Source organism: Engystomops pustulosus, chromosome 7 (genome assembly GCF_040894005.1).
Source record: "Engystomops pustulosus chromosome 7, aEngPut4.maternal, whole genome shotgun sequence".
In the NCBI taxonomy this organism is placed as follows: Eukaryota; Metazoa; Chordata; class Amphibia; order Anura; family Leptodactylidae; genus Engystomops; species Engystomops pustulosus.
In genome coordinates, this window is record NC_092417.1 from 64123745 (window position 1) to 64147691 (window position 23947).

Sequence of the window (23947 nt, forward strand, 5' to 3'; positions counted from 1 at the left end):
CTGAAGGTTGTGTTCCAGTTCTCCATCAGACCGTGCGCCAGATTTAAAATGAAAAGTCCAACAGAAATGTGTTGCACGCCCTATGTTAAAGGTGCACCAAAAAAAAGGTGGTGCCCTTGTTATACATTAACAAGGGAAATTGTTATAAATAATTTACATCAATTACTTACATTAATTACTTAAATTAATTACATTAATTTATACAATTATTAGGTATTTCATGTCTGAGATTCTACTTATTATGCAGTATTTGGCAGGCATGTAGTAAAACAATGTATACATAATAATAATAATAATAATAATAACCAGCATTTGCAATCTACAGAATCCTGATATTTTCACTATTCTTCAATACATCCCGATGTAACCAATACAAGCAGTAGCTCCCAGTGAGGGCAGAGTGTGGCACCTCCTCTGTTGGTGGTGGGTGCCCCTGTAGTGCACACAAGCTCCCTCTGCCTGTACTACAGTGTGCACAGCTCTGCACAGTCTGTCTCTTGTGTGCTGCTCAGGATCAAGGTCTGCTCCTGTCTCTTCCTCTCTGTCTGTCTCTTCAGCTCTCTCTCTCTCTGCCTTGCACATAGTCTCTCCCACCCTTGACCCAGTATTATAGGCTCTGGAAAGCGTAGAGCGCACTGCTCGGCACAAGAAGAGGCAGCAATAGCAGCAGTGACCCAGGATCCAGGACCTCCTAACTCCAGGTGAGCACCCTGCCCCCCACCCCCTGCTCTTCATCCATCTCCCTGCTCCTGCCTGTGATGTGCAAGCTCTGAGCCCAGTTATCAGCTCATCTCTCACGGCTTCTTGTTGCACGAATTGAGTTTCAAGAGGAAGGAAGGAAATGGGAGTTAAAAATATCATGAAAAAAGAACTTTGACTTGAAGCTGCAAACTGAGCTCTGTAGACAAGTCGCTGCCTTGTGCATGTGCTGGATCCTACAGCTCTGTCTTCTTGGGTGCAAAGATCGTCAGTAAATTGTACAGATAAGATCGTTCTCTGCCCTAGGTTAAGGAGTATAGTTCTGCTTGCAGGAAGACAAGGGGTGAAGGATGACCTGTGTGGACAGGTAAGGACTGGCTTATGTCACTTGGGGGTTCAACATCTATAAAATCCAGTTGTAGAATGAAGAGTGCCTGGGATTAAAAGCAGGGGGCGCAGGTGCCTGGAGTGCACATAGGGAGCACTGGTGTCAATTGTGTTTTTATAAAAGGCGCCCTCTGTCGGAATGTGTGGGGTGGGGGACGAAATGACAGTAGATATTGTGTCTACTTTTCTGGTAGAGGGAATATTTCTGATGATCTGATATGATAGACATACAAGACTCCAATGTTAGATGAAAAAGCAGCTGTAACTTGTACTACTCAATACTGCAGCTAGGGGGCAAAAGTGTCCTCCTGATTAAGATACAAGTGGGCCAATCAGCTCAGAAAGCTGCTACACTTCCTGTGTGCACCTGATGTGGGTTATAATATCTGGTACATAGTTACAGTATACAGTATCAATAGAATCTATAGGGTTCCCTTGTACATTGTGTTTTCTCATTAGCCCTTCCGGAAGAATTTTGCTATTATTTTGCGGTTTTAAAAAAGAGTGACATATTAGATCTTCCCACACTATAGTGTGTGTATTAAAAGATTTTACTTAGTGTTACTTACTCTAGTTACCTCTCTCTCTCTCTCTCTCTCTCTCTGGGCAAACGTCCGGTACACTTGCGTGCTATGGGCCCTCTCCATAGAAAAGAGAGCCACACGGCCGTTCTTATGTTCTATCATGTTCTATCTTTTTTGCTTATTACATTGTGCTCATCGAGACCGTCTCCATAGTGTCTATGGGAGATGTATATTGCGGTCCTCATACGTTTGTGTAAATAATCCTCAATACTGAGGTGTAATGTAGTATAAAAAGTTATAGTATAACATAGCAGTAAAATAAAGGTATTAAATAGCAATGTAATATAGTAGGATATCATAACGATACAATATCCAAGCAGTATTTCAATGTACATTGAAACCTCTCTAAAAGAAGAAGACCCCTCCCTAAAGACTGAATTTTTTTCAGTGTCCAATTCCCCTACCCCCTCTCATTATATTCTATGAAAGATGCCCTCTATGAAAGTGGCACCACTTTATTATCATAATATAACATAAAAACGAAAGATTGGGGTATGATAAAGAAAAATAAAATAGCAGTGTAATATTGGTATGCGTTATGTAGTTATAAGAAACATTTGCTGTATAATAAAGCAATATAATGTAACAATATATAAATATATATACTTTTAATACAGTTCCTATTATATCAGATGACATGTGAATACATTTATAGCTTAGTATTATGGTATTGCAGCCTTCTGATATACTGAATGAGGTCACCTGAGGTCCCAATATCATTTTGCACTGATGTCCCATAATGAAAAAATATGTATTTTTTGGTGATTATAGAAGAAAGTAAGATTGTGGGGCCAACTACTTGCAAAATGGGTGCTGACATAGAGGCTACAGATGGCATTTTGGTTTAAAGATTCCTTTTTGAGAAGTATATGACCATTTGGGGAGTTTCTATTCCTTAAGACTAACACAAGTCTGTAAAATTCAAGCAACAACTTTCCATAAGAAGAGCTGCAATTCAGGAGTCAAACTTGGTTGAAATGAGTTTTTGGAACTGTAATGGAAACTTTTTTGATTGAATCAGATACAGTAGAATTTTATCTCTTTTCCATAGGTCCTTAAAAAGAAACTCCCCCTCCATTGGTCTCATGCTCTAGTCAGAGCACCAACAATTATGCAGATGTGCCCCCAGCAGAATATTTAGTGCAGCTTTGGTGAATGATAAGTAATATCAGGGGGCACATTTACTAAGGCACATGCCTCAGTTTTATGACAGACAAACACACACTTCTGCACTGAAGGGGAAGTGCCGGTGCTCAGTGGGACCGTGCGCCAGATTTAACATACACAGTCCAACAGAAATGTGTTGCATGCCCATGTTAAAGGTGCACCAGAACAAAATGATGCACTCTGTTGGAGCACTGCAGGGGGCGCCAGATTAATGAAGAACTAGGTCAGAAATCCTGAATCTGGTGCCCTCTGCACCACACACAGGTAACTGCACATAGTACAGATTGCACTATTCTTAATAAATGTGCCCCAATGTATGTACACAGTGGCCCAGCCACTGCAGTTTTCTGTCTGACTTTGCACTAGAAAGAACGTGCAAACTGCTTGCACATTTATTAATAAAGTGTCTCCACCAGTTTTGTGTTGCGGGTGCACTGTGTCCACCAAGACAGAAAAAATGTGCACCTAAAGGGCCGTGTTGGTGCTTAGTTGGACTGTGTACCACAATTCTGTCCGCTGTGGGCCACAATTGTGCCTGTGCCACAATTCTGCCATATAAACAAAGTGTACCAAAAAAAAAGATGCACACTACCTGAGCAGTGCAGGTTTGCGCCAGATTCATTAAGAATGTGCGCCACAATTTGTGAATCAGTCGCACACTTCACTGTTCTTGATAAATGTGCCAGTGACTCCACTAGCCGAATAGTTGGTGCACCTCTGTAGTATAATACAAGATGAAACTAAGGATCAGTACAGGATATGTTATTCAATATATGAATAGAGATTCATATATAGAGATTATTACCCCTCCGGAGCCAACAGATACATCAGGAGGCTTAGGCCTCTAAATTTATCTGGTGGGATGGCGATGCAGCATATATTTCTATGCCAGTGTAACGTTTGTGCCAAAACGTTCCTCTATCCGCAGTTGGCAGGATAGGTGGCGTTAATTTGTGTGTGAACTGTGGCTTAGTGTTTGTGTTTGACTCCGCTTGTCTGTCTGTATCTGTTGTTCTTCAGTATCATTCATCTCCTAGTGTGACCCACTTTCCTGTCTGTCTCTTGTCGGTTTCTGTTACCAATGTGAACACTGGTCTATACCTGTATTCCGGTTACCTGTCCACTCCACCATCCAGCAGCTGCCAGACGAAGTCAGTTTTTCCATGTCACCTTGTAGGGTCACTCAGGGACCGTCAGTTAGGTTCCAGATAGCGGGTTCAGGGTGGTTTATTTGCTGCAGGTAGGGCCTTAGCCTGCAGGGACATTGCAGGGCAAGTTCGCCACCACTTACCTATTCTGACAGCTAGCGCCACCCTGGTTGTAGTTGCTGGGGAGGCACTCACAGCCAGGTCCTACTTGCCGTACAAATATGTCACAGCCTGCAAATTTTCACTTGACATGGAGCTGGAATAAAAGGGATAATAATTGCGATACCTAGCAGTTCACAATGCATTGTGATTATTATAGGGCTTCTATTCCAGTTTTCTGGTGCAGAGGCCCTGATAAATCTCCCCAAGTGACTCTAACAGCGTAATAGTGAGTGCTGATCTGGTGTATAATGCAGGTTATAATTCAGGATCAGTAAATGCTAAGTAATGTTTATGTAGTGACTTCTCCCGGAGAATCAAGAGTACACCTAAATAACTTTTGTGTATGTAAAATCCATATATTACCAGTAAAATAGTGGATAAACCTGTAGTACACCATATACAATTTAAAGTCATACCCTGGTATTGGCCCTCCGATTAATGACATCACTACGTATCAGTCATTTGCTTGTTGAATAAGCACATAAAATGGCTGACTAGAGTGTCCTATGAGACAGACATTATATTTCCCATTCCCCCATGTTCCGCCCTATCTTTGGCATGTGCCTTGTCAGCACAGCTATTTCATATGTATGAGTCTAGCTCATCCCTCAGCTCCACATCCAGGCTATGAAGAGACTCTTTCTTGTGATAAGGTTACAGATATAGACAGACATTTTCCTGAGATAATAACTGGACTTGTACGGCTGCTCGGCAACTAGTGATTATTTTATCATAAAATATACATTTACTAAACTTACAACAAATGAAGTAAAACAAGACCAACATTAGACTATCCTCACTTCTGTAGAGTGCATTAGGCCTGACTCACATCTGCACTACAGGTTTCTGTACTGGAGCATGAGCATGGTCTTTCTATGCGAGGCTATACACTTTCTGTGTTTGTGTTATGTATAATGACAAAAATAATATGGCTGCTGCAGAAGGGCAGATGTGAACTTTGCCAAAGTCTATGCAAGCCCAAACCGTTATAAGTATTCACAGCATCTTATATGTAAAATGCCATTCTGTACACAACATTTGCTAATGATAGAATGCTGTTTTGTAACAATGAGGTCTAAAACTGTACATGCCTTATTAAAGGTAACCTGTCATCAGGATCACACATTTTCACCTAATGACAGGTTCCCATGGTCTTTTTAATAATAATTCCCATTTTCTTTTATAATCAACATTACTGGCTCCATTCACTTTTAAAGTTATTTAAAGGTATATCTGGCTCCCTGTTAGCAAACTTGCCCAAGTCATGGGGCGGCCAAATGCCTGTGTCGTTATCTTCATTATCTCCTCCCTGCTCTGCTAGCTCTTCCTCCCATCCTTCTACTTCAAGCAGTCATGAGCTGAGATTTGCTTTGAGCATGGAGTCAGCTCACTTCTGCAGGAGGGAGAGGGAAGGAAGAGTTAGCAAAGTAGAGAGGGGATAATGATGATGACGACGACACAGGGACATGGAAGCCCCCATAACTTGATGCAGTTTGCTGGCAGAGAGCCAGGTGTGTTTGGTTGGTTGACCCAAACAGGGTCTCTAGTCTCTAGTCCAATCACCAACCATATTTGCCATTATTTTTGGATCATAACTGTCAGATGGATGGGGTCAGACAGACTGTTCAAGCATAGGACCAGGAGCGTAACTTGAGGGGGTACATAGGGTGCGGTCGCAACCGGGCCCAAGAGGTTTAGGGGGCCCATAAGGTGTCAATTTCTCATATGAGAAGACTAGTACTATAAACCAAACATTATAGTCAGGGGGCCTTGCACAGACTTTGCACTGGGGCCCATCAGCTTCAAGTTACGCCACTGCATGGGACCACCCATCTGACAATATCTTCCCTTTCTACTTCACCCACTCACTGATCTAGACAGGCTAACAAACCCACTTTCACACCCACTTAAGAAATCTTAAATCTTGCACACTCCTGATGCAAATTAGCTCAACAGGCCACAAAACTGTACTTTAAGAAAAGTTATTATTTTGTTCACAGTCTGCAACTCTGCAAAAATGGCTGCCCATGAACGGCTAAATTGTAAATTGTAAAGTCCAATATTTCCGTAATGTTAGCAAACAGATTATAATTTCACGTACACCGGGGAAAGCTCACCACATCCTGTAAATAGGTCACTGTTTGTTCTATGGGTGTGAATGTGTTTTTCACCGGTCTACACTTTGCCAAAATTAACTCCCACAAAAATGTAGATTTTGTCTGTAACAAGAGAGTATTTTTGCTTGCACTCTTGGGGGTGGGGGATGTGTCTGAAGAGTTTATTTTTTGTGAGCTGTGGGGAAACGAATCGTCACCTCAAGATGGGAATATAGCCAAACTCGGCACAAAAATATCTGTAGTGAGACAATATGACTATTCAAGATGATTTCATGCACTTCTGCTTAAGGGGCGCTATATACAGACAAGGGGCAAATGGCAGAACACATGCAGTGTGCTGATCAGTTTGTATGACCCTCTGTTTGTAGATGTATGGTAAAGATCTTTCTAAACCTGATTAGTTACTATAGGAATTTCCACTTTGCTCTAGTTTGGTAGGTCTCCTCTAAGTGAATCTTAACCACTTCACTGCTGGGATATTTTTGAGCTTTGAAACTAAATTCTTGTTAAAACTGTGATTGTCCTAAGCATCCTATGGAGCAACTGAAGTATTTGAGCTTCATTCACACAGTTGTCACAAACTAAAGAATAACAAAGAATAATAGTCAAATAACAATGGATCTCACGACTGTCATAGAGAATATGGGGACTGAAATGCACTTAAATGGTTTGTCTACTTTAAGGAACTAATTGTTGTTGTTTAATGGAAATGATACATTTGTTCATTATACTTTCTGTATTAATTCCTCATCAGCTTCCTAACCTTGTACAGGATTTGTACCATTCCTTTATACCCCTCCAGCTTATACACTTGATTAGGCCACATTCACATTCATGTTTTATGTTCAATGTATATACCATAAAAGTTCCATAGACATTTACTGCACAGTATACATCCCCATCATACAGGAAATAAAGGATGGAAAGACGTCTTTCCATCCTGCTGAGCGACGTATATGCTTGGTGGAGGCCATAATAGCCTATGGAAGTGATGGCAAAGCTTATTGCTCCCTGTTCTTCAACAACGTTCAGGCATACTGGCCTTCTGAGGACACCAACACAGTAGAAATAAAGATGGAAAATTTGCATCATTGTAACTTTTTTCCAGTGTCCCTCTGTACACAGAGAATCATGGGTCCAGCAGGAGGTCCTCCAAAGATAATTTGGCCCTGTCTATACATTCCCCTCTTCCTTCAGTCCCATGTAGCCAAGTACGTATCACTTTAAAATATGACTGAAAGCAGTATCTTTTAAGTTGTTTGGAACTGCAGGAAAATTCTTTGAGTCCTGTCTGGTGTGCTGGGGCAATAGCCCGGGTGCCCACAGAAAGAGCTTGGAGTGCCACCTCTGGCACCTGTGCCATAGGTTTGCCACCACTGGCCTATGGGTAAATGGGTAATGGATGCAACAGTATAGCATCCATCCACTGCCTATACTAAGCGTAAACTCTGGGAGGACACCAGTGATGTAACACCCGAACATCAGCAGTAACCAGTGATTGTTTTATTCACTTCTCCTCCAGCTTTTAGGGAGGAGGAGTGAAACAGGAGGATGGATGAACATAAAGTGCTATATACTGTAGCCCTCCATTGTAAGGGCACGCAGAGGGCTGTGAATGCAGCCTTATATAAAATACATAAAAAAGTGAAGTTTCTGATCCAGCTGTGTTAGAAGCAACTTAATTCTTTATTCAGGCAAATTGTTACAATCCATGGTGTGAATCTGGCCAACGCGTTTCGAACGGACTAGCCGTTCTTAGTCATGGCCGTTCTTAGATTCACACCGTGGATTGTAACAATTTGCCTGAAAAAAGAATAAAGTTGCTTCTAAAACGGCTGGATCAGAACATTCAAGTTTATCGAGCCTCAGCAGAGAGGTGATCCGTGCCGGACTTGAGCACACCCAGTTGCTTACAGGTGAGCTGGATTTCAATCCTCTCTTCATTATATAAAATACACACATACACATACATGCACATACAAGTAAACTCTGGTTATGTCTGCATTGGCGGCTCACAGTGTGTAGATGGCATAGGAGGGAAAATAGCCAGGAACAGCACCTATTTTAGGGCTTGTATGTCATAAAACTTGTGCACTAGTCCAAATTTATTCGCCCCTATTTCCAGCATTATCCTTAACTTGCCCTATGTTTCTTTTGTCCAAACCATTTGAGCAATGGTGTCCGATTTAGGCGAGATCAAGGCCCCATCCAATCATAGGCCTTAGTGCTGACCTCGGCACAAATGGAATATGATACGTAGTCGTTCCTGGATAAACCATTTGATCGCATGTATACTCTATGACACTCAATGCTGAAGTTGGTTTCTTATTTACCAGATAAATGTCTTCCTCATCAATGATTACACAAATAAACATGTTGAATACAACATTTGGACCAGCTCTCCAGTTTGCTGCAAGACTTTTTGCTGTGTAACACAAGCCATCTTTCCTGTGGCTCCCCGTGGCCTGACATTGTGTCACGTCTGGGTTCTGGCTAGAAGTGATGCAACATGTCTCCTTGTCTCTAAATTCGCCTGTTAGGATTCTCTTTTCTGATGTTTTAAAAAGTAAATACATATTAATACAACAATAATCTCTTGTTGTTCTGCTGGCAGTGACCATCTAAAGTTTTTAGGTTAGCCCAGAAACCCTAAGCAAATCTTGTGAAGACTTGTTAGTAGATCACCAGCATTTCTATCCACCCACAAAACATACACATGTAAGATGCAAATTTATAACACATTCTATTTTTAGCTCTTTAAGAATAGCCAGTGCTCCATTGTGACCACCACAATGTCCCATAAATGTCACATACGTAGTTTTCCACATTTATCCCATTAGCGTCCGGAATCCCTTATATATATACATTATTGTTTTATTTGGTAATCTAATGGTTCACAATTAAAAAACTTTCTCTGCGTTCTCTAGCGTTTACATGGAGCCAATTTCCAGGATCTGAGCAATGAATAATTCAATCTGCTCTGACTTCCTCTTCCTCTGCTCTTTGCAATTAACAACAATTTTGCTTAGAATAACCGTATCGTCTGCTAGGATGTGAACACACGGAGGATATTGGTCTTATTGCGAGGTTACAAGACACCCACATGTGATTTTCCATTGAATTAATATTGTTAGTACTGTGGAGTGAAAATGAAACTTTTGTTATATGACACCATATAGCACTACTATTAGTGTACAGTATGGCAATTTTACAGTATGCAGGGACTGTATTTTACTGTAATTTTAGTACCATATGGAAATAGTTTTTAATGGTGGTATTGATAGGGTGGAATTAATATTATGGACATTACAATACTATTACTTACCGTAAGTTCTCTAAGTGTACAAGTACATGGAAAGTCTGCACCCGATGAACATGTAAAATCCATCCCAAAATCTGCTTATGACTAAATGAATTGGTGTTTTGGTTGGAATGTATTACTTCATGGTCTTAGATCTTCACAATGTCATATTTATAGCATATCCCAATGCTTTTAAAAATGGGTCTCCCAAAATTTTGTCTGTCCTGAGATGTGTGCTTCATTTCTTGGAGAAAATACACAATGGGGCACAATTACTAAGATTTCAGGATTTCTGGTGCACTTTTTGCATGAATTTGACCAGTGCACCACTTTTTTTTAACATGGGGCATGCAACACAATTCTGATGGACTTTGCACGATAAATTTGGCGAACGGTCTGACTGAGCACCAGAACGCCCCCTTCAGTAAAGAAATTTGTGTCACATCGGGTGTAGTGCACCTGCGCCAGAAAATGGTCGCAACACAAATGTGGCACGGACCCTTCTTAATTATATTATAAGCCGTCTGCACTAGAAAGAACATGCAAATTCCGACAGAAAACTGATGCAAGGTACCTAGTAAATGTGCCCCAATATGCCCTGACGGCACATACTGGTTTTACTAGTGCTGTACCTATACTTGGGAAATCCTCAGACTTACTCAGGCTATGTGCACCTGACCGTTATTGTAGGCTGGCTGGCTATATACTGGGGCTGGCTATATACAGGGGACCGGCTGGCTATATACTGTGGCTGGCTGACTAAATACTGGGGATTGGCTTACTATATACTGAGGGCTTGCTATATACTTGGGGCATGGGCTGGCTGGCTATATATTGGGGCAGGGGCTGGCTATATACTGTGGGTTGGCTGGCTATATACTGGGGGCAGAGAACTGGCTGTCTGTATACCGGGGCTATGGGACTGGGTGGTTATATACTGGGGCAAGGGGTTGTCTTTCTATATACTGGAGGCAAGGGGCTGAATAGCTATATACTATGACTGTGACCAATGCATTTCACCTTGTGCTGGTCAGTTTCCATTGAGCAAGCACAGTGTGTAAGGTGTGACTGTTATAGTTACGCCGGAAGACAGGAAATCCTTGCATCATTTTTCTCTACCATGAAGGACTCCCCTCTGCACTGGTATGGCACAGTACATGACATGGGTAGTTATGGTAATATAGTGAGGCCCAGGGCATGACATGGCAAGGTATGATTATATAGTATGGCACAGAGTATGATGTGGAAAGGTATGACTATATATAGTGAGACACAGGGCATGACATGTTAGGGTATGGTTGTATAGTGAGACAAGGGGCATGAAGTGGCAGGGTATTGTTATGTATCTATTGAGAGCTTATGGCTATAAAGAAATATTGCATTCAGTGCCCTAAACTGCAGGAAAAAAAAATCAAACTAAAATACTCAAAAAAAACCTTGATGGTCCTAATGGTCGGTACGAGTAAGGACAGCATGTTAGACTAGGACCATTGCGGGGCCTGGAGCCGTAGGTCCAATGTAGATTTAATCATGACTGTTGTGATTTTTACATGTTACAGGCCTCAATGGCCTTTTATTTGACACGTGTGCTGTAGGATACTAAATAGGATAGGATAAAGTAGGAGAGTGAAAGATATTGAATATCTAATGTCGTCGTTGAACAATCTGAAGGTATTGAGCCCCAGATAATATCAGGTTACACATCACACACATCTGGGTACTTGATCCGCTGCATGGCAACTGATTTTAACTGATGGATTCATCTGAGATACGACCATAATTATTGTGACAAAGGATCAGCAGCGCAGCCCACATCATTTCTGGGATGAATGAAATGGCAGTATACCGGGGAAGCACTGCGAGTCTCTCTGGAGGCTGTACCTCATGGTGCACGGTAATTTACATGTCTTATCTCTGTATTTCCAGTGATGATTGATATTAATATAACCAATACAGGATTCCTTGTGCAGTAATGGGAAGAGATTTTACACTAGGATGGTGTTAATGTTGACTTGTTGTTTTGGGCTGCCTCGAGGAATAAAAATATTCCTTAAAAATATTTTTCCTCACAACGCGGGTTGTTACATATATTGTGGCACTACTTAAAAGTTGTATTTCTGGGCAGAAGCCCTTTATTAAGTCACTAATTTTGTTCTTTTCATGAAGTGGTTATTCATATTCATCTTAATACCACAAGAAAAGAAGGAGCCAATCAGTTCTGAAATATAAAATTACACAGAGAATTTATGCAATTATCATATAAAAACAAAATGATTACAATGGACATCCATTGTAATCATTTTGTTTTAATATGATAATTGAATTAAAATTCTCTGTGTAATTTTATATTTCAGAACGGAGTGGCTCCTTCTTTTCTTGTGGTATTGACTATGTTTGAGAGTAGTTCCGTATTTTGAAGGTGGAGGGCTTGATGCCCAGTCCTATTATGTAGCAAGATGAAGATGTGGTTTTTCATATTCATCTTAGTTGTACCATTGGATGTATGGCATCTGTCTTATGTGACCTAAGATATGCATACTGTTGTAGTTTGTACTTGATTCACCAATATTGCTTTGAACCTTACCAATTTCAATAAAGTTTATTGAACAGAAAAGTTGTATTTCACATGTTGTCATAGGTCAAGTTTTAGCAATGTAATTGCTCAGATTCAGGCAACTTAGAATTTTGGTTCTGGCATAGGTGTAATTTAAAGCTGGGACCCACCAACTACAATGTATGGAAAACAGGCAAATTATGGGTACATACAACTCCTAGGCTCAAGTGCAACCACAGTCTCTGCACTCCTATAAGTTATGCTCTAGTTTCTGGCTGCTTGTCCTCTACTTACAGTCTTGAATGGGTGCTAGACAGAGTAGTGTCATGGCTTTTCTTTATAGTAGAGTCATGAATACTTTGTCGCATCTGTATTCTGGTAGGCCCCAAATGATGTCCATTAGAGTTTCACAGTATGCCATTTTTGGTTTTACACATTTTAAGACCCCTTGTTAAAATATAAATGAGAGTGAGCAATGCCTAATGGAGTGTATTAATTTGTTGGACCCCATTAATCACATGTCTGAGAAGGGTCCTTACTAATTATTTTGGGTATGCCCTATGGGGCTGGAGGGGAGGGCCTGCTCAAACCTCTTCCTCCATTTCCAACAAGCTAAAACCCTGATGGGGCACATTTACTAAGAGCTTTGGGCCAGTTTTCTGATGGACTTTGCACTTTCTTTCTAGTGGAAACTGCTTGCACAGGTATTTAAAAAAGTGTCTGCACCATAAGTGTGTCGCACACAACCTTTTTGTGGCGCAACCTCAGTCAGAGCATGCGCCAGATTTATCATGCAAAGTCTGTTGCAAGCCCTATGTTAAAGGTGCATCACAAAAACATTGGTGAAGTGTTGAGTCAGTGCAGAGAAGCACCAGATTCATGATTTCTGTCGCATGTTCGTAATGATTCTGCTGCACCGAACATTATACACAGGCAAAGCACTTTTAGTGCAGATTCCTACATTCTTAGTAAATGTGCCCGATATCTTTATGTGTTACACCAGTGATTTTCAACCTGTGTGCCGCGACACATGGTTGAGTGTGCCGCGGGGAAAGTTCCCCGAAGCATGGTGCCCCCGTATTTCTGCGCCCATACTTACCTACAAGCCCCGCGTCGGCGATCCGCCCATCTTCTGTAGCTCCTGCACCGCGTGGCCCATGTCACGTGACTGACGCGACCTGACGTCAGGTCGCGTAAGTCACATGACCAGAGGCGCGCAGTGCAGGAGCTACAGAAGGTGGGCGGATCGCCATTAGGAGTGAAGGTACGCGGAAGAAGACATCAAGGGTAAGTATATAAGGTTATTATTTGTATAGGGAAGGAAGCTAGGGTCTTTTTTTTAATTAGTAAAGGGAGGCCTCTAGGGCCTTTTAATTAGTAAAGGGGGGCCTCTAGGGCCTTTTAATTAGTAAAGGGGGGCCTCTAGGGCCTTTTAATTAGCAAAGGGGGCCTCTGGGGCCTTTTAATTAGTAAAGGGGGGCCTCTGGGGCCTTTTAATTGGTAAAGGGGGGCCTCTAGGGCCTTTTAATTGGTAAAGGGGGGCCTCTAGGGCCTTTTAATTGGTAAAGGGGGGCCTCTAGGGCCTTTTAATTGGTAAAGGGTGGCCTCTAGGGCCTTTTAATTGGTAAAGGGGGGCCTCTAGGGCCTTTTAATTAGTAAAGGGGGGCCTCTAGGGCCATTTAATTAGTGAAGAGGGGCCTCTAGGGCCTTTTAATTAGAAAAGGGAGGCCGCTAGGGGCTCTTAATTAGTAAAGGGAGGCCGCTAGGGGCTCTTAATTAGTAAAGGGAGGCCGCTAGGGGCTCTTAATTAGTAAAGGGAGGCCGCTAGGAGCTCTTAATTAGTAAAGGGAGGCCTCTAGGGTCTTTTAATTAGTAAAGGGAGGCCGCTAGGGTCTTTTAATTAGTAAAGGGAGGCCGCTAGGGTCTTTTAATTAGTAAAGGGAGGCCGCTAGGGTCTTTTAATTAGTAAAGGGAGGCCCTTTAGGGTCTTTTAATTAGTAAAGGGAGGCCGCTAGGGGCTTTTGATTAGTAAAGGGAGGCCGCTAGAGGTTTTTATTAGTAAAGGGAGGCCGCAAGGGGTTTTTTATTAGTAAAGGGAGGCCTTTTATGACTGTTTTAGTGTCATTTTGTGCTATTTTGGTTGGTGGTGTGCCCCAGGATTTTCTAAGTATAAAAAGTGTGCCGCGGCTCAAAAAAGGTTGAAAATCACTGTGTTACACTACTAGCAGGTTGAGCAAGGAGAGATTCCACTACCACCTAATGTTTTATTATGTATGTTTATTGTTTTATTATGTATTCCTGTCACCTGGTAGCAGGATGGTATTCTTATTGGCTGTTCTCCCAGAACCCTTTAGAAGGAAGTACCAGGAGTTTATAAAAAATTATTCCCCCCTGGGCCTGATGTTGGAGTGATGTAGTGGAGTTGAAGTTATTCTGAATTCTATCTGAATGATGGGAGGAATAACATAATCTTAGAAAAGGCCACAGTGACCACCCAGTTAGGCCTTAGACTAAGACTACTCTGATCCTGGACAATAGCTCCCTAATCTATGTTAACCCTGGCTGGCATGTTGTATATGTCATAAAATTGTGTCTTCAAAATTAGTAGAGGACCCTCACCAATTAACAGTTAACAGGTGCTTCTGGTGCCCAAACTATCACAAACACTGGAGCCAGAAGCAAAGCTCAATTAAAATATTGCAGCTTTTACATTAATAAAAGCTGACCTTGCTTGGCCATGACAAGAGAATGGCACCAATCTTAAATATGGCATTAGAGACAGCCGAGAACATCTAATTTGTGAGAGTGCTGGGTGTTGGACTCCCACTGATCTGAAATTGATGATCCATGATAAGGATAATATCTATTACCCAGAAAACCACTTCAGGGCATATTGTTATAGTAATATACAGAGTCCCATGACAGTAAGACTATTTTCACCAACTCTCTCAATTCTTCACTGCATGTTTGTGCCTCAGTAACATACAGAGACACATAAAGTACTATGAAAACTGCCTATTGTAAGAAAATAGAGGTTCCTTGATCTTGTCATTGGAAGTGTCTTATCTGTCTCATCTGTAAAGTGACATGTGTTCTGTGTGGGATGTCATCTCCCTACATCTGACAGACTGTTCTGGAGAACAGGAAGTACTCATTGAAATGGACATTACAATAAAGCATTATCTAGACAAAATTACTGTACAACGTGATGGCAATGCTGTATAACCCACAGGCACATTATCTATAAGTTTGGAATCTTGAACTGCATTTTTTGTACCTGGCCCTGTATGTATTTGCTGCAGGCATCTATTTAAAGGATAATTCCATTACTGAAGACATTTTGCTGTTACAGCTACAGAGGATTTTGTGTAACCTTGTAAACACTTTGCTTTACTGTTTTTGTATTAATCAAATTCATGTTGTTTTTATGTACACATCCAAGGTCGATTTTAAAATTCTTCTGGTCAGTCCTGGATCCAAAAAGTGTTATAGCCGCACTGTCAGTTCAGCTCCCACTAAGCGATAATCTCTAATAAATACTAAATTCTAAAAAATAAATACTCTACCTGAAGATTTAGGAATAAACATGCTAATATGAATATAAATCATTTTGTATTGTTATTGTGTGGCCAAGTATACACACACAAGCAGACTGCTGTGAGCTAACATGTTTTTTTTAAGTTTACAGAAACAATAAGGGGATGGTGGGATGGGGTCAATACTAGGAGAAGGGCTCCAGAAAGTGCGGTTATAAGAGGCAACTTCTTTCCCTTTTTCCCATTTTTGAAGCGTTTGGATGCGTGCAGCTAGAAAAATAAATCCAACCTCTCCTGTCTCAGCACAGTATCACTACAGCACTCCACTGTAACAGCAGAAGCTGCTGATCCTCCCTCCTGTAGGCACTCACTGAAACTGCTACCTTTGATGAGGGACAGCCTGGGAAGAAGATAACTTCATATCCTTTCTTTCACCCAGTTGTGCTGCACCCTAAACAGTAATATGATCCTACAAGAAGGTGCTGACTGTTTTCTCTTCACTTCCAGATTCTTTACAGGGGAATGACTAAGCCAGAACTCTGGTTATGGACATAACATTACATCAGCATCCAAAAGTTCTGCATATGCCCTTATATAAAAAAAAACCCCAACCCAGAAAACCTCATCTGTTTTTATATTTTCTAGACAACCCACATTCCTCAAAAACATAAAGTCAAGGAGGCAGGGGAGATCAACCATGCAGTCAAGCTCCTTTCTCCTCCTTAGAGCTGTTTACTCTCCAACGTTCTCCGCCTTTGTCACTCTACTCCTTGTACTTATTCTGGCACATGCGTGTTCCTGTCCAGCTATGGAGGCGCACCGCCTATGTGCCACTACAGTGTGCACCACGGGAGTGATTATTAGTTAGCCTGCATGCTGAACACGCTGAACTCACTGGTGCACTGCAGACGTAATACTAATGCACATGTCAGTAAGTGGTTTAAGCTAAATATGTGCTGTAAAAACATTAATTTGGAGCAAAAGTGAAAGTGAACAATTTTTTAATGGCCTCTCTTGTGGTTAAAGGGAACAGATGGTCAGATGTTGGTGCACTGATATTTTTCAGAATGTTTTCCTTTGGTTAAAACGTTCTCTCCTATTATAGAAGTGAGGAGTATAATCTTTTTGTCTGTACAAAGAATCCTTCACAGTGGCGGAGGCTGACACAGAACATACTGTGGTACAATAACACAGAACACCGTCTGCCCCCTTATGCGCTTTATTGTGGTGAGGAACATTTAAGAAACAATAAAAAGCAGATTATAATAAGACATAATAACAAACACTTCACTGAATGCGGAGGTTCAGCCACATAAGGGGATCAGTGACATAAAGGGGAACAAATCCTGACCTATTTTAGGAGTGATGGCATTCATTGATACACATACCTGGTGTAATAAAAAGGTTGGGATGGTGGGATAGCTTGGGGGAGGGGTGGGGGTCAACTTTAAAATCTTTAATGGTAACCCCATGGTTTTTTTTGTAGATTCGACTCCCCAGGGAAAATTACATTGATCATTTTCATTGACAGATGATGCTATAATAGCAGACAATTTAGTAAAAAATGTATAAAAAATGGGGATATCTTGAGAAATACACAATGTTTCGAAGAACAAAAAAAAATTCAATGATACTTAAGTTGACATTGTATTTTTAATCCTCCCCCCACCCCTCTCCGAAGTGGGGTTGGGGAAATCAAATTTTTAATGTAAAAACTACATTCAGCATAACCCAGGAACAACGATGTGAAAGTAGCACTAGTAGTTATGTTTTCTTTTTGGTGTGGGATTAATGTGAGATAAATAACTGAAGTCTTCTATCCTCTGAAGATGGGATTTTTCTTGTTGCCTACAAAGTTTTAAATTAGCAAATGCTCTACATTAAGTGTTCGAAGTTGGTAACAGTGGATAGCGTTAAGAAAAATATTGCATACGTCTATTTTCAGATTTTGGATCTGATGTGTATTTATTATAATATTTTTTTCAACGTTTTTGCACATAAATGTTCAATTTTTGGCTATAACAGTGTCTATTATCTGTCACCAAAATTGAAAAAGACCTCGGCCAAATTAATGTCAGTTTTCCTGGGGAATACGAATCTGCACCAAAAATGGTTGTTCCCATTTAAGAATTTTAAGCTGCTCTGCCCCACCCCCTGGAGTAGAGGGTTAAGTTTGATATAATTGGATAGATTTTTGAAAAACATTTTACATGTATTTTTTTAGTTTTTCAATCCGATGTTTATTTTGCAAGATATTCTACTGTCCCAACCTTTTTGTTAGACTCTTATAGAGGGTGTATCTATGAAACCTCTTAAAGAGCTACACATGAATAAATTGATAACTGAGTGTTACCATATGTAGAGATAACCCAGTCAATTAACCAGAGTAGGGGAGAATTGGTTCTGGTAGAGTTAGTCACTGCCAACTGGGGCACATATATCATAGTTTTTTGGGTGCCACTTTTTCAAGTTCTCTGAAGTTGGCCTACTTAATGATTGCAATGTATCTTAAGTTTTTCACTGATATATAATATGATATGATGTTGATATATGATATATCAATATCATATATGTTGACATATGTGATGAGTTGCCTCTTTAGTCTCACTTCTGCAACTTTTTGTGATGTGTGACTTTTTAGCCCTAAATAGTAGCTCCCAAAGGTAAGTCTGGGGGAACATGTATCATAGTTTTTCAGCTGTCACTTTTTCAGGTTTCCTGAAGTTGGCCTACTTAATCATTGCACTGTATCTCAAGTTTTTTGTAATACATGTGATGAGTTGCCTGTTTAGTCTCACTTTTAGGACTTTTTGTGGTGTGCAACTTTTTAGTCACAAGTAGTAGCTGCAAAAGTAAGTCTGGGTCTACAATGCTCTGTTTTGCAACTTATTAGGCACAATAATGGGACAATTCGAAGCCCAAAAGCTGCAAATGCTGAAAAAACATCTGGGCTACAAATATATATACGACCACTGCATTAAATCCTGGAGGAAGCTAACTTTGGTACACTGCTTTGATTCATTGATTTAAATGGTTGCCATGTGATACTACATCTGGCTGCTGCAGAAGAAATGTAAAAAAAACCCTCATCCGTCACCACCAAAAACGTAAATATAAAGGAAATCAGTACATAAAAGATAGGGATGGCACAGCTGCTCATGCTGTGAGAAGAGGGAACTAAGTTTTGAGACTTGCCTTGGAGCAAACAAATGATCGAATGAGGTGGTACATTTACAGAAACCAGTCAACTGGAGTGGGAAGACCCAAAATCTGCAGGTGTATTAGCACTTTGACTGCATTTCATCTAATAACTTTCCATAACTTACTATGAAGGTGCTGACATCTCTTTTTTATTGAATTTATTTAAATACTAGAACAGATAACTCCAGTCTAATAGAAGGGGTTATGAAACTGATGTACTGATGAAAATATGGATAGTTTAACTTTATCGGCCCTTTAAGAGATAAACTATGACTTTGTCGCAATTGTTAATATTGATCGCTGCTGACAGACCAAGAAAATCCATTTTCCGAGGACAAGGACTGAGAGCTGAAGAAATACTTTTCCATGAGAGGCATCGACTGGTTGTGTGTTTTTCTCCGTCTCAGTGGGAAGTAGATCATTGCATCGATTACAATAGTATTAAATGTTCACAAAATGGCAACATGCTGCACTCTCATTTTTTTTTCTCTACAGTAGTAACTTACAGACATCTTTGCACTGACCTAATACTTTTCACAACTGTTCGGTTGTTACAATTGTATACAGTTTTGAAAATTCCTGGAACTATTTTCAGGTCCTGATGGTTTTTTACAATGTATCAGTGCAGGGAAAATGTGCCAATTTAGAGCTCAGCGGGGCACATCTACTAAAAATGTGGGGCTTGCCAGTGTAAAATAAGGGGTGCACCAGATTCATAATTTCTGGCATTTGTTCTTCATGAATCTGTCGCTCCCTGAACTGGCCCGACAGAGTGCACCACTTTTTTCCCGATCTGTGTCGAACATGGGGCGTGCGACACAGAAACGTGAAGTGGGACCGTTTTTTCAGTGGCTAACACATGTCCTCATCTACTTCTCCATGCCCATGGGCGTAGATTTCATTGCCATGTTTGGGGTCAACTTCCTGGGCCGCAAAAGACAGAGTTGGTCCTACTGCTGCTCATGTTTTTGGCTTGGGCTGTATTTTTCTATTCTTATTGTTGTGAGCGGCACTGACGGGAAGCAGAGATATTGAAGATGTTGATAAAAATGCAAAGTCATTGCGGAAGTTTTCATCATATAGGCCCACATTCTGTGCGCCAGTTTTCTGTCAGACTTTGCCTGTTCTTTTTAGTGCAAACTGCTTGCAAATGTATTTAAAAAGTGTCTGAGACACATTTCTGGCGCATGCAACACAATTGTGACGCAAGCTGCACTATACTGGATGTGACACAAATTTCTGCACTGAAGGGGGTGTTCCAGTACTTAATTGGACCTTGCACCACATTTGTCATGCAAAGTCTGACAGAATTGTGTCTCGCGCCCCATGTAAGGGGTGCACCAAAAAAAATGGTGCACTCTGTCGGAGCAGCGCAGGGAGCGCCAGATTCATGAAGAATGTGAGACACAAATCATGAATCTGGCGCACACTGCACACTACACAGGCAGACTGCATTTAGTGTAGTTTGTACTGTTCTTAGTAAATGGGCCCTATAGGGATTTTACAGACAACAATTTCAAATATTCTCCTTAAACAATTTGTAGGGGGATATTTTCACGTCAGTGGTGGGGTCCAGCCAGCCGAGTGGAGGGTACGGCTGGCCGGGAGTGGGCCATCGTGAAGCGTTACTGCGTTCAGTTCTATGCCCGGAAGGGCTGAGCAGGACACCACGGGATCCATCAAGAGGCCAAAGCCTCTCGATGTTTCGGGCTGTGCGAGTGCAGCGGCAGGACTATCACACGAGCACCGGTGTATGATAAATAATCTATAACATAGCATAACTCTATGTCAAGCCATATGGGGAGTGCATTGATGGCCATGATATTTATTATATTGCTATGTATCTCACTGTATTACTTTGCTTTTTCAATTTGTCTCAGTATCATGTGATGTTATAACTGACAGCAGCACGTCTGCAGTGAAGATCATGGCAGCTATACATCTGCTGCCTAATAACCAGCAGATGATACGATGTTTACGAGATAGGTTTAGTAAATGAGAAGTAAATAAGATCTAATTGGCGGAGACCCATTTTAAATTAGTCATTAGATGAGAAAAAAATAGTATAGTAGCACAAGCACGCGGCATCTGACTGCATGAGTTCTAGATCTTATGCTTTGACCTATATACATTCTAATATGATCCTGAGAAATGTACATCCTAAAGTGAATGTGCCTTACAGAGAACTGCTCCAAACCAAGCAGACATCTGGCAGAACTGGCAGAATTATTATTTGGCTATAATCTTCTACGTGTAAGGCAGTAGAAGAATTATTTTATTTGCATATAGATGAAAGTATTTGGTAGTTATATTCTTGTATATTGGGCACAGTATTATAGTAAATATAAGCTGGTACATAAAAGCAGTTGTAAATAGAGATGAGCGAACATGCTCGTCCGAGCTTGATGCTCGGTCGAGCATTAGGGTACTCGAAACTGCTCGTTACTCGGACGAATACTTCGCCCGCTCGAGAAAATGGCAGCTCCCGCCGTTTTGCTTTTTGGCGGCCAGAAACAGAGCCAATCACAAGCCAGGAGACTCTGCACTCCACCCAGCATGACGTGGTACCCTTACACGTCGATAGCAGTGGTTGGCTGGCCAGATCAGGTGACCCTGGGATAGACTAGCCGCTGGCCGCGCTGCTCGGATCATTCTGTCTCTGGATGCCGCTAGGGAGAGAGCTGCTGCTGGTCAGGGAAAGCGTTAGGGTGTTCTATTAGCTTACTGTTAGGCAGGAGTGATTCTCAAAGAACCCAACAGCCCTTCTTAGGGCTACAATAACGTTCTACTTTTTTTATTTTAATTTGCATCTTTTACCATTTTGTGAGGAATTAGCAGGGGGACTTGCTACCGTTGTGTTTAGCTCTTAGTGGCACACATATCCATAGCAAAGACCGAAGTGGGAAAATTCAGTAGGGGTTGGATTTCTATTAGGCAATAACTCAGTGTCATCTCATCTGGCATAGTAGTGTGCTTCCTTTGATACTTGGCTAGAAAATAGCCATAGGAGAATACAAACAGCTTCTTGAAGCCTACAGTAGCGTTCTATATATTTGATTTCTGGTTGATCTGCTGGTGGCTGTAGTTTCTGCAGTGCATGTACTTGCCAATTCTGAGCAATTTGTAGTGAGACTTGCGACCGCTGTGTTCTGCGCTTAGTGGCGCACATATCCATAGCAAAGGCCGAAGTGGCAAAATTCAGTAGGGGTTGGATTTCTATTAGGCAATAACTCAGTGTCATCTCATCTGGCATAGTAGTGTGCTTCCTTTGATACTTGGCTAGAAAATAGCCATAGGAGAATACAAACAGCTTCTTGAAGCCTACAGTAGCGTTCTATATATTTGATTTCTGGTTGATCTGCTGGTGGCTGTAGTTTCTGCAGTGCATGTACTTGCCAATTCTGAGCAATTTGTAGTGAGACTTGCGACCGCTGTGTTCTGCGCTTAGTGGCGCACATATCCATAGCAAAGGCCGAAGTGGCAAAATTCAGTAGGGGTTGGATTTCTATTAGGCAATAACTCAGTGTCATCTCATCTGGCATAGTAGTGTGCTTCCTTTGATACTTGGCTAGAAAATAGCCATAGGAGAATACAAACAGCTTCTTGAAGCCTACAGTAGCGTTCTATATATTTGATTTCTGGTTGATCTGCTGGTGGCTGTAGTTTCTGCAGTGCATGTACTTGCCAATTCTGAGCAATTTGTAGTGAGACTTGCGACCGCTGTGTTCTGCGCTTAGTGGCGCACATATCCATAGCAAAGGCCGAAGTGGCAAAATTCAGTAGGGGTTGGATTTCTATTAGGCACTAACTCAGTGTCATCTCATCTGGCATAGTAGTGTGCTTCCTTTGATACTTGGCTAGAAAATAGCCATAGCAATAGGATAGGATTGTTTGGTTTTAAAAACTCAAAAAAAAACAAAAAACACAAAAAAAAAAAAAACACAAAAAAACACAAAAAAAACCAAAAAGAAGTAAAAAAAAAAAAAAAGTTATAACTCTCATTTTAAAAATGTTTAACCCGAGGGCTAGGGGTAGAGGACGAGGGCGGGGACGTGGGCGTCCAACTACTGCAGGGGTCAGAGGCCGTGGTCCTGGGCGGGGTGAGACACCACCTGCTGATGAGGGAGCAGGGGAACGCCGCAGAGCTACACTCCCTAGGTTCATGTCTGAAGTTACTGGGACTCGTGGTAGAGCACTGTTGAGGCCAGAACAGTGCGAACAGGTGATGTCGTGGATTGCTGACAATGCTTCGAGCAATTTGTCCACCACCAGTCAGTCTTCCACGCAGTCCACCCATGTCACCGAAATCCCCACTCCTCCAGCTCCTGCACCTCAGCCTCCTCCCCCCCAGTCTGCCCCCTCCCAGGAAAATTTGCCATTTGAACCGGCATACTCTGAGGAACTGTTTTCTGGACCCTTCCCACAGTCACAAACCACTTGTCCGGTTGCTGCTGAGCAATTTTCCGATGCCCAGGTTTTCCACCAGTCACAGTCTGTGGGTGATGATGACCTTCTTGACGTAGTGGAAGTGTGTAAAGAGGTGTCCGACGATGAGGAGACACGGTTGTCAGACAGTGGGGAAGTTGTTGTCAGGGCAGGAAGTCCGAGGGGGGAGCAGACTGAGGGATCGGAGGATGATGAGGTGACAGACCCAAGCTGGGTTGAGAGGCCGGGTGAACACAGTGCTTCTGAGACGGAGGAGAGTCCTCGACCTGAACAGGTTGGAAGAGGCAGTGGTGGGGCCAGACGGAGAGGCAGGGCCAGAGCTGGTGCATCAGCGCCACTGTCAACTAGTGAAGCTCCCGTGGTGAGGGCTCTTGCGGCGAGGGCTAGATCTTCAGAAGTGTGGAGGTTCTTTAAGGAAACACCGGATGACCGACGGACTGTGGTGTGCAACATTTGCCAAACCAGGCTCAGCAGGGGTTCCACCACTACTAGCTTAACTACCACCAGTATGCGCAGGCATATGAATGCTAAGCACCCCACTCAGTGGCAACAAGCCCGTTCACCTCCGGCCGTGCACACCACTGCTCCTTCCCCTGTGTCAGCTGCTAGTCAGCCCCCTGCCCAGGACCCTGGCACAAAAACCCC

At 41.9% G+C, this 23947-nt stretch overlaps 1 protein-coding gene across 4 annotated transcripts in view; it reads left to right on the forward strand.

Moving 5' to 3' along the window:
• The first annotated feature begins 438 nt into the window (after positions 1-438).
• LBHD2 (LBH domain containing 2) overlaps positions 439-23947 on the forward strand; it is a 50594-nt gene continuing 27085 nt past the window's right edge. The window contains exon 1 of one of the 4 annotated variants that reach the window (XM_072116237.1): positions 439-701. Coding sequence is in view for 3 of the 4 variants with exons in the window: in XM_072116234.1 (XP_071972335.1) it covers positions 11395-11459 (65 nt within the window). In the remaining variant the exon portion in view is untranslated. Of the gene's footprint in view, positions 702-817; positions 1067-10670; positions 10709-11313; positions 11460-23947 lie in introns of those variants that run through there. The other 3 variants (XM_072116236.1, XM_072116235.1, XM_072116234.1) reach the window with 3 other exon arrangements.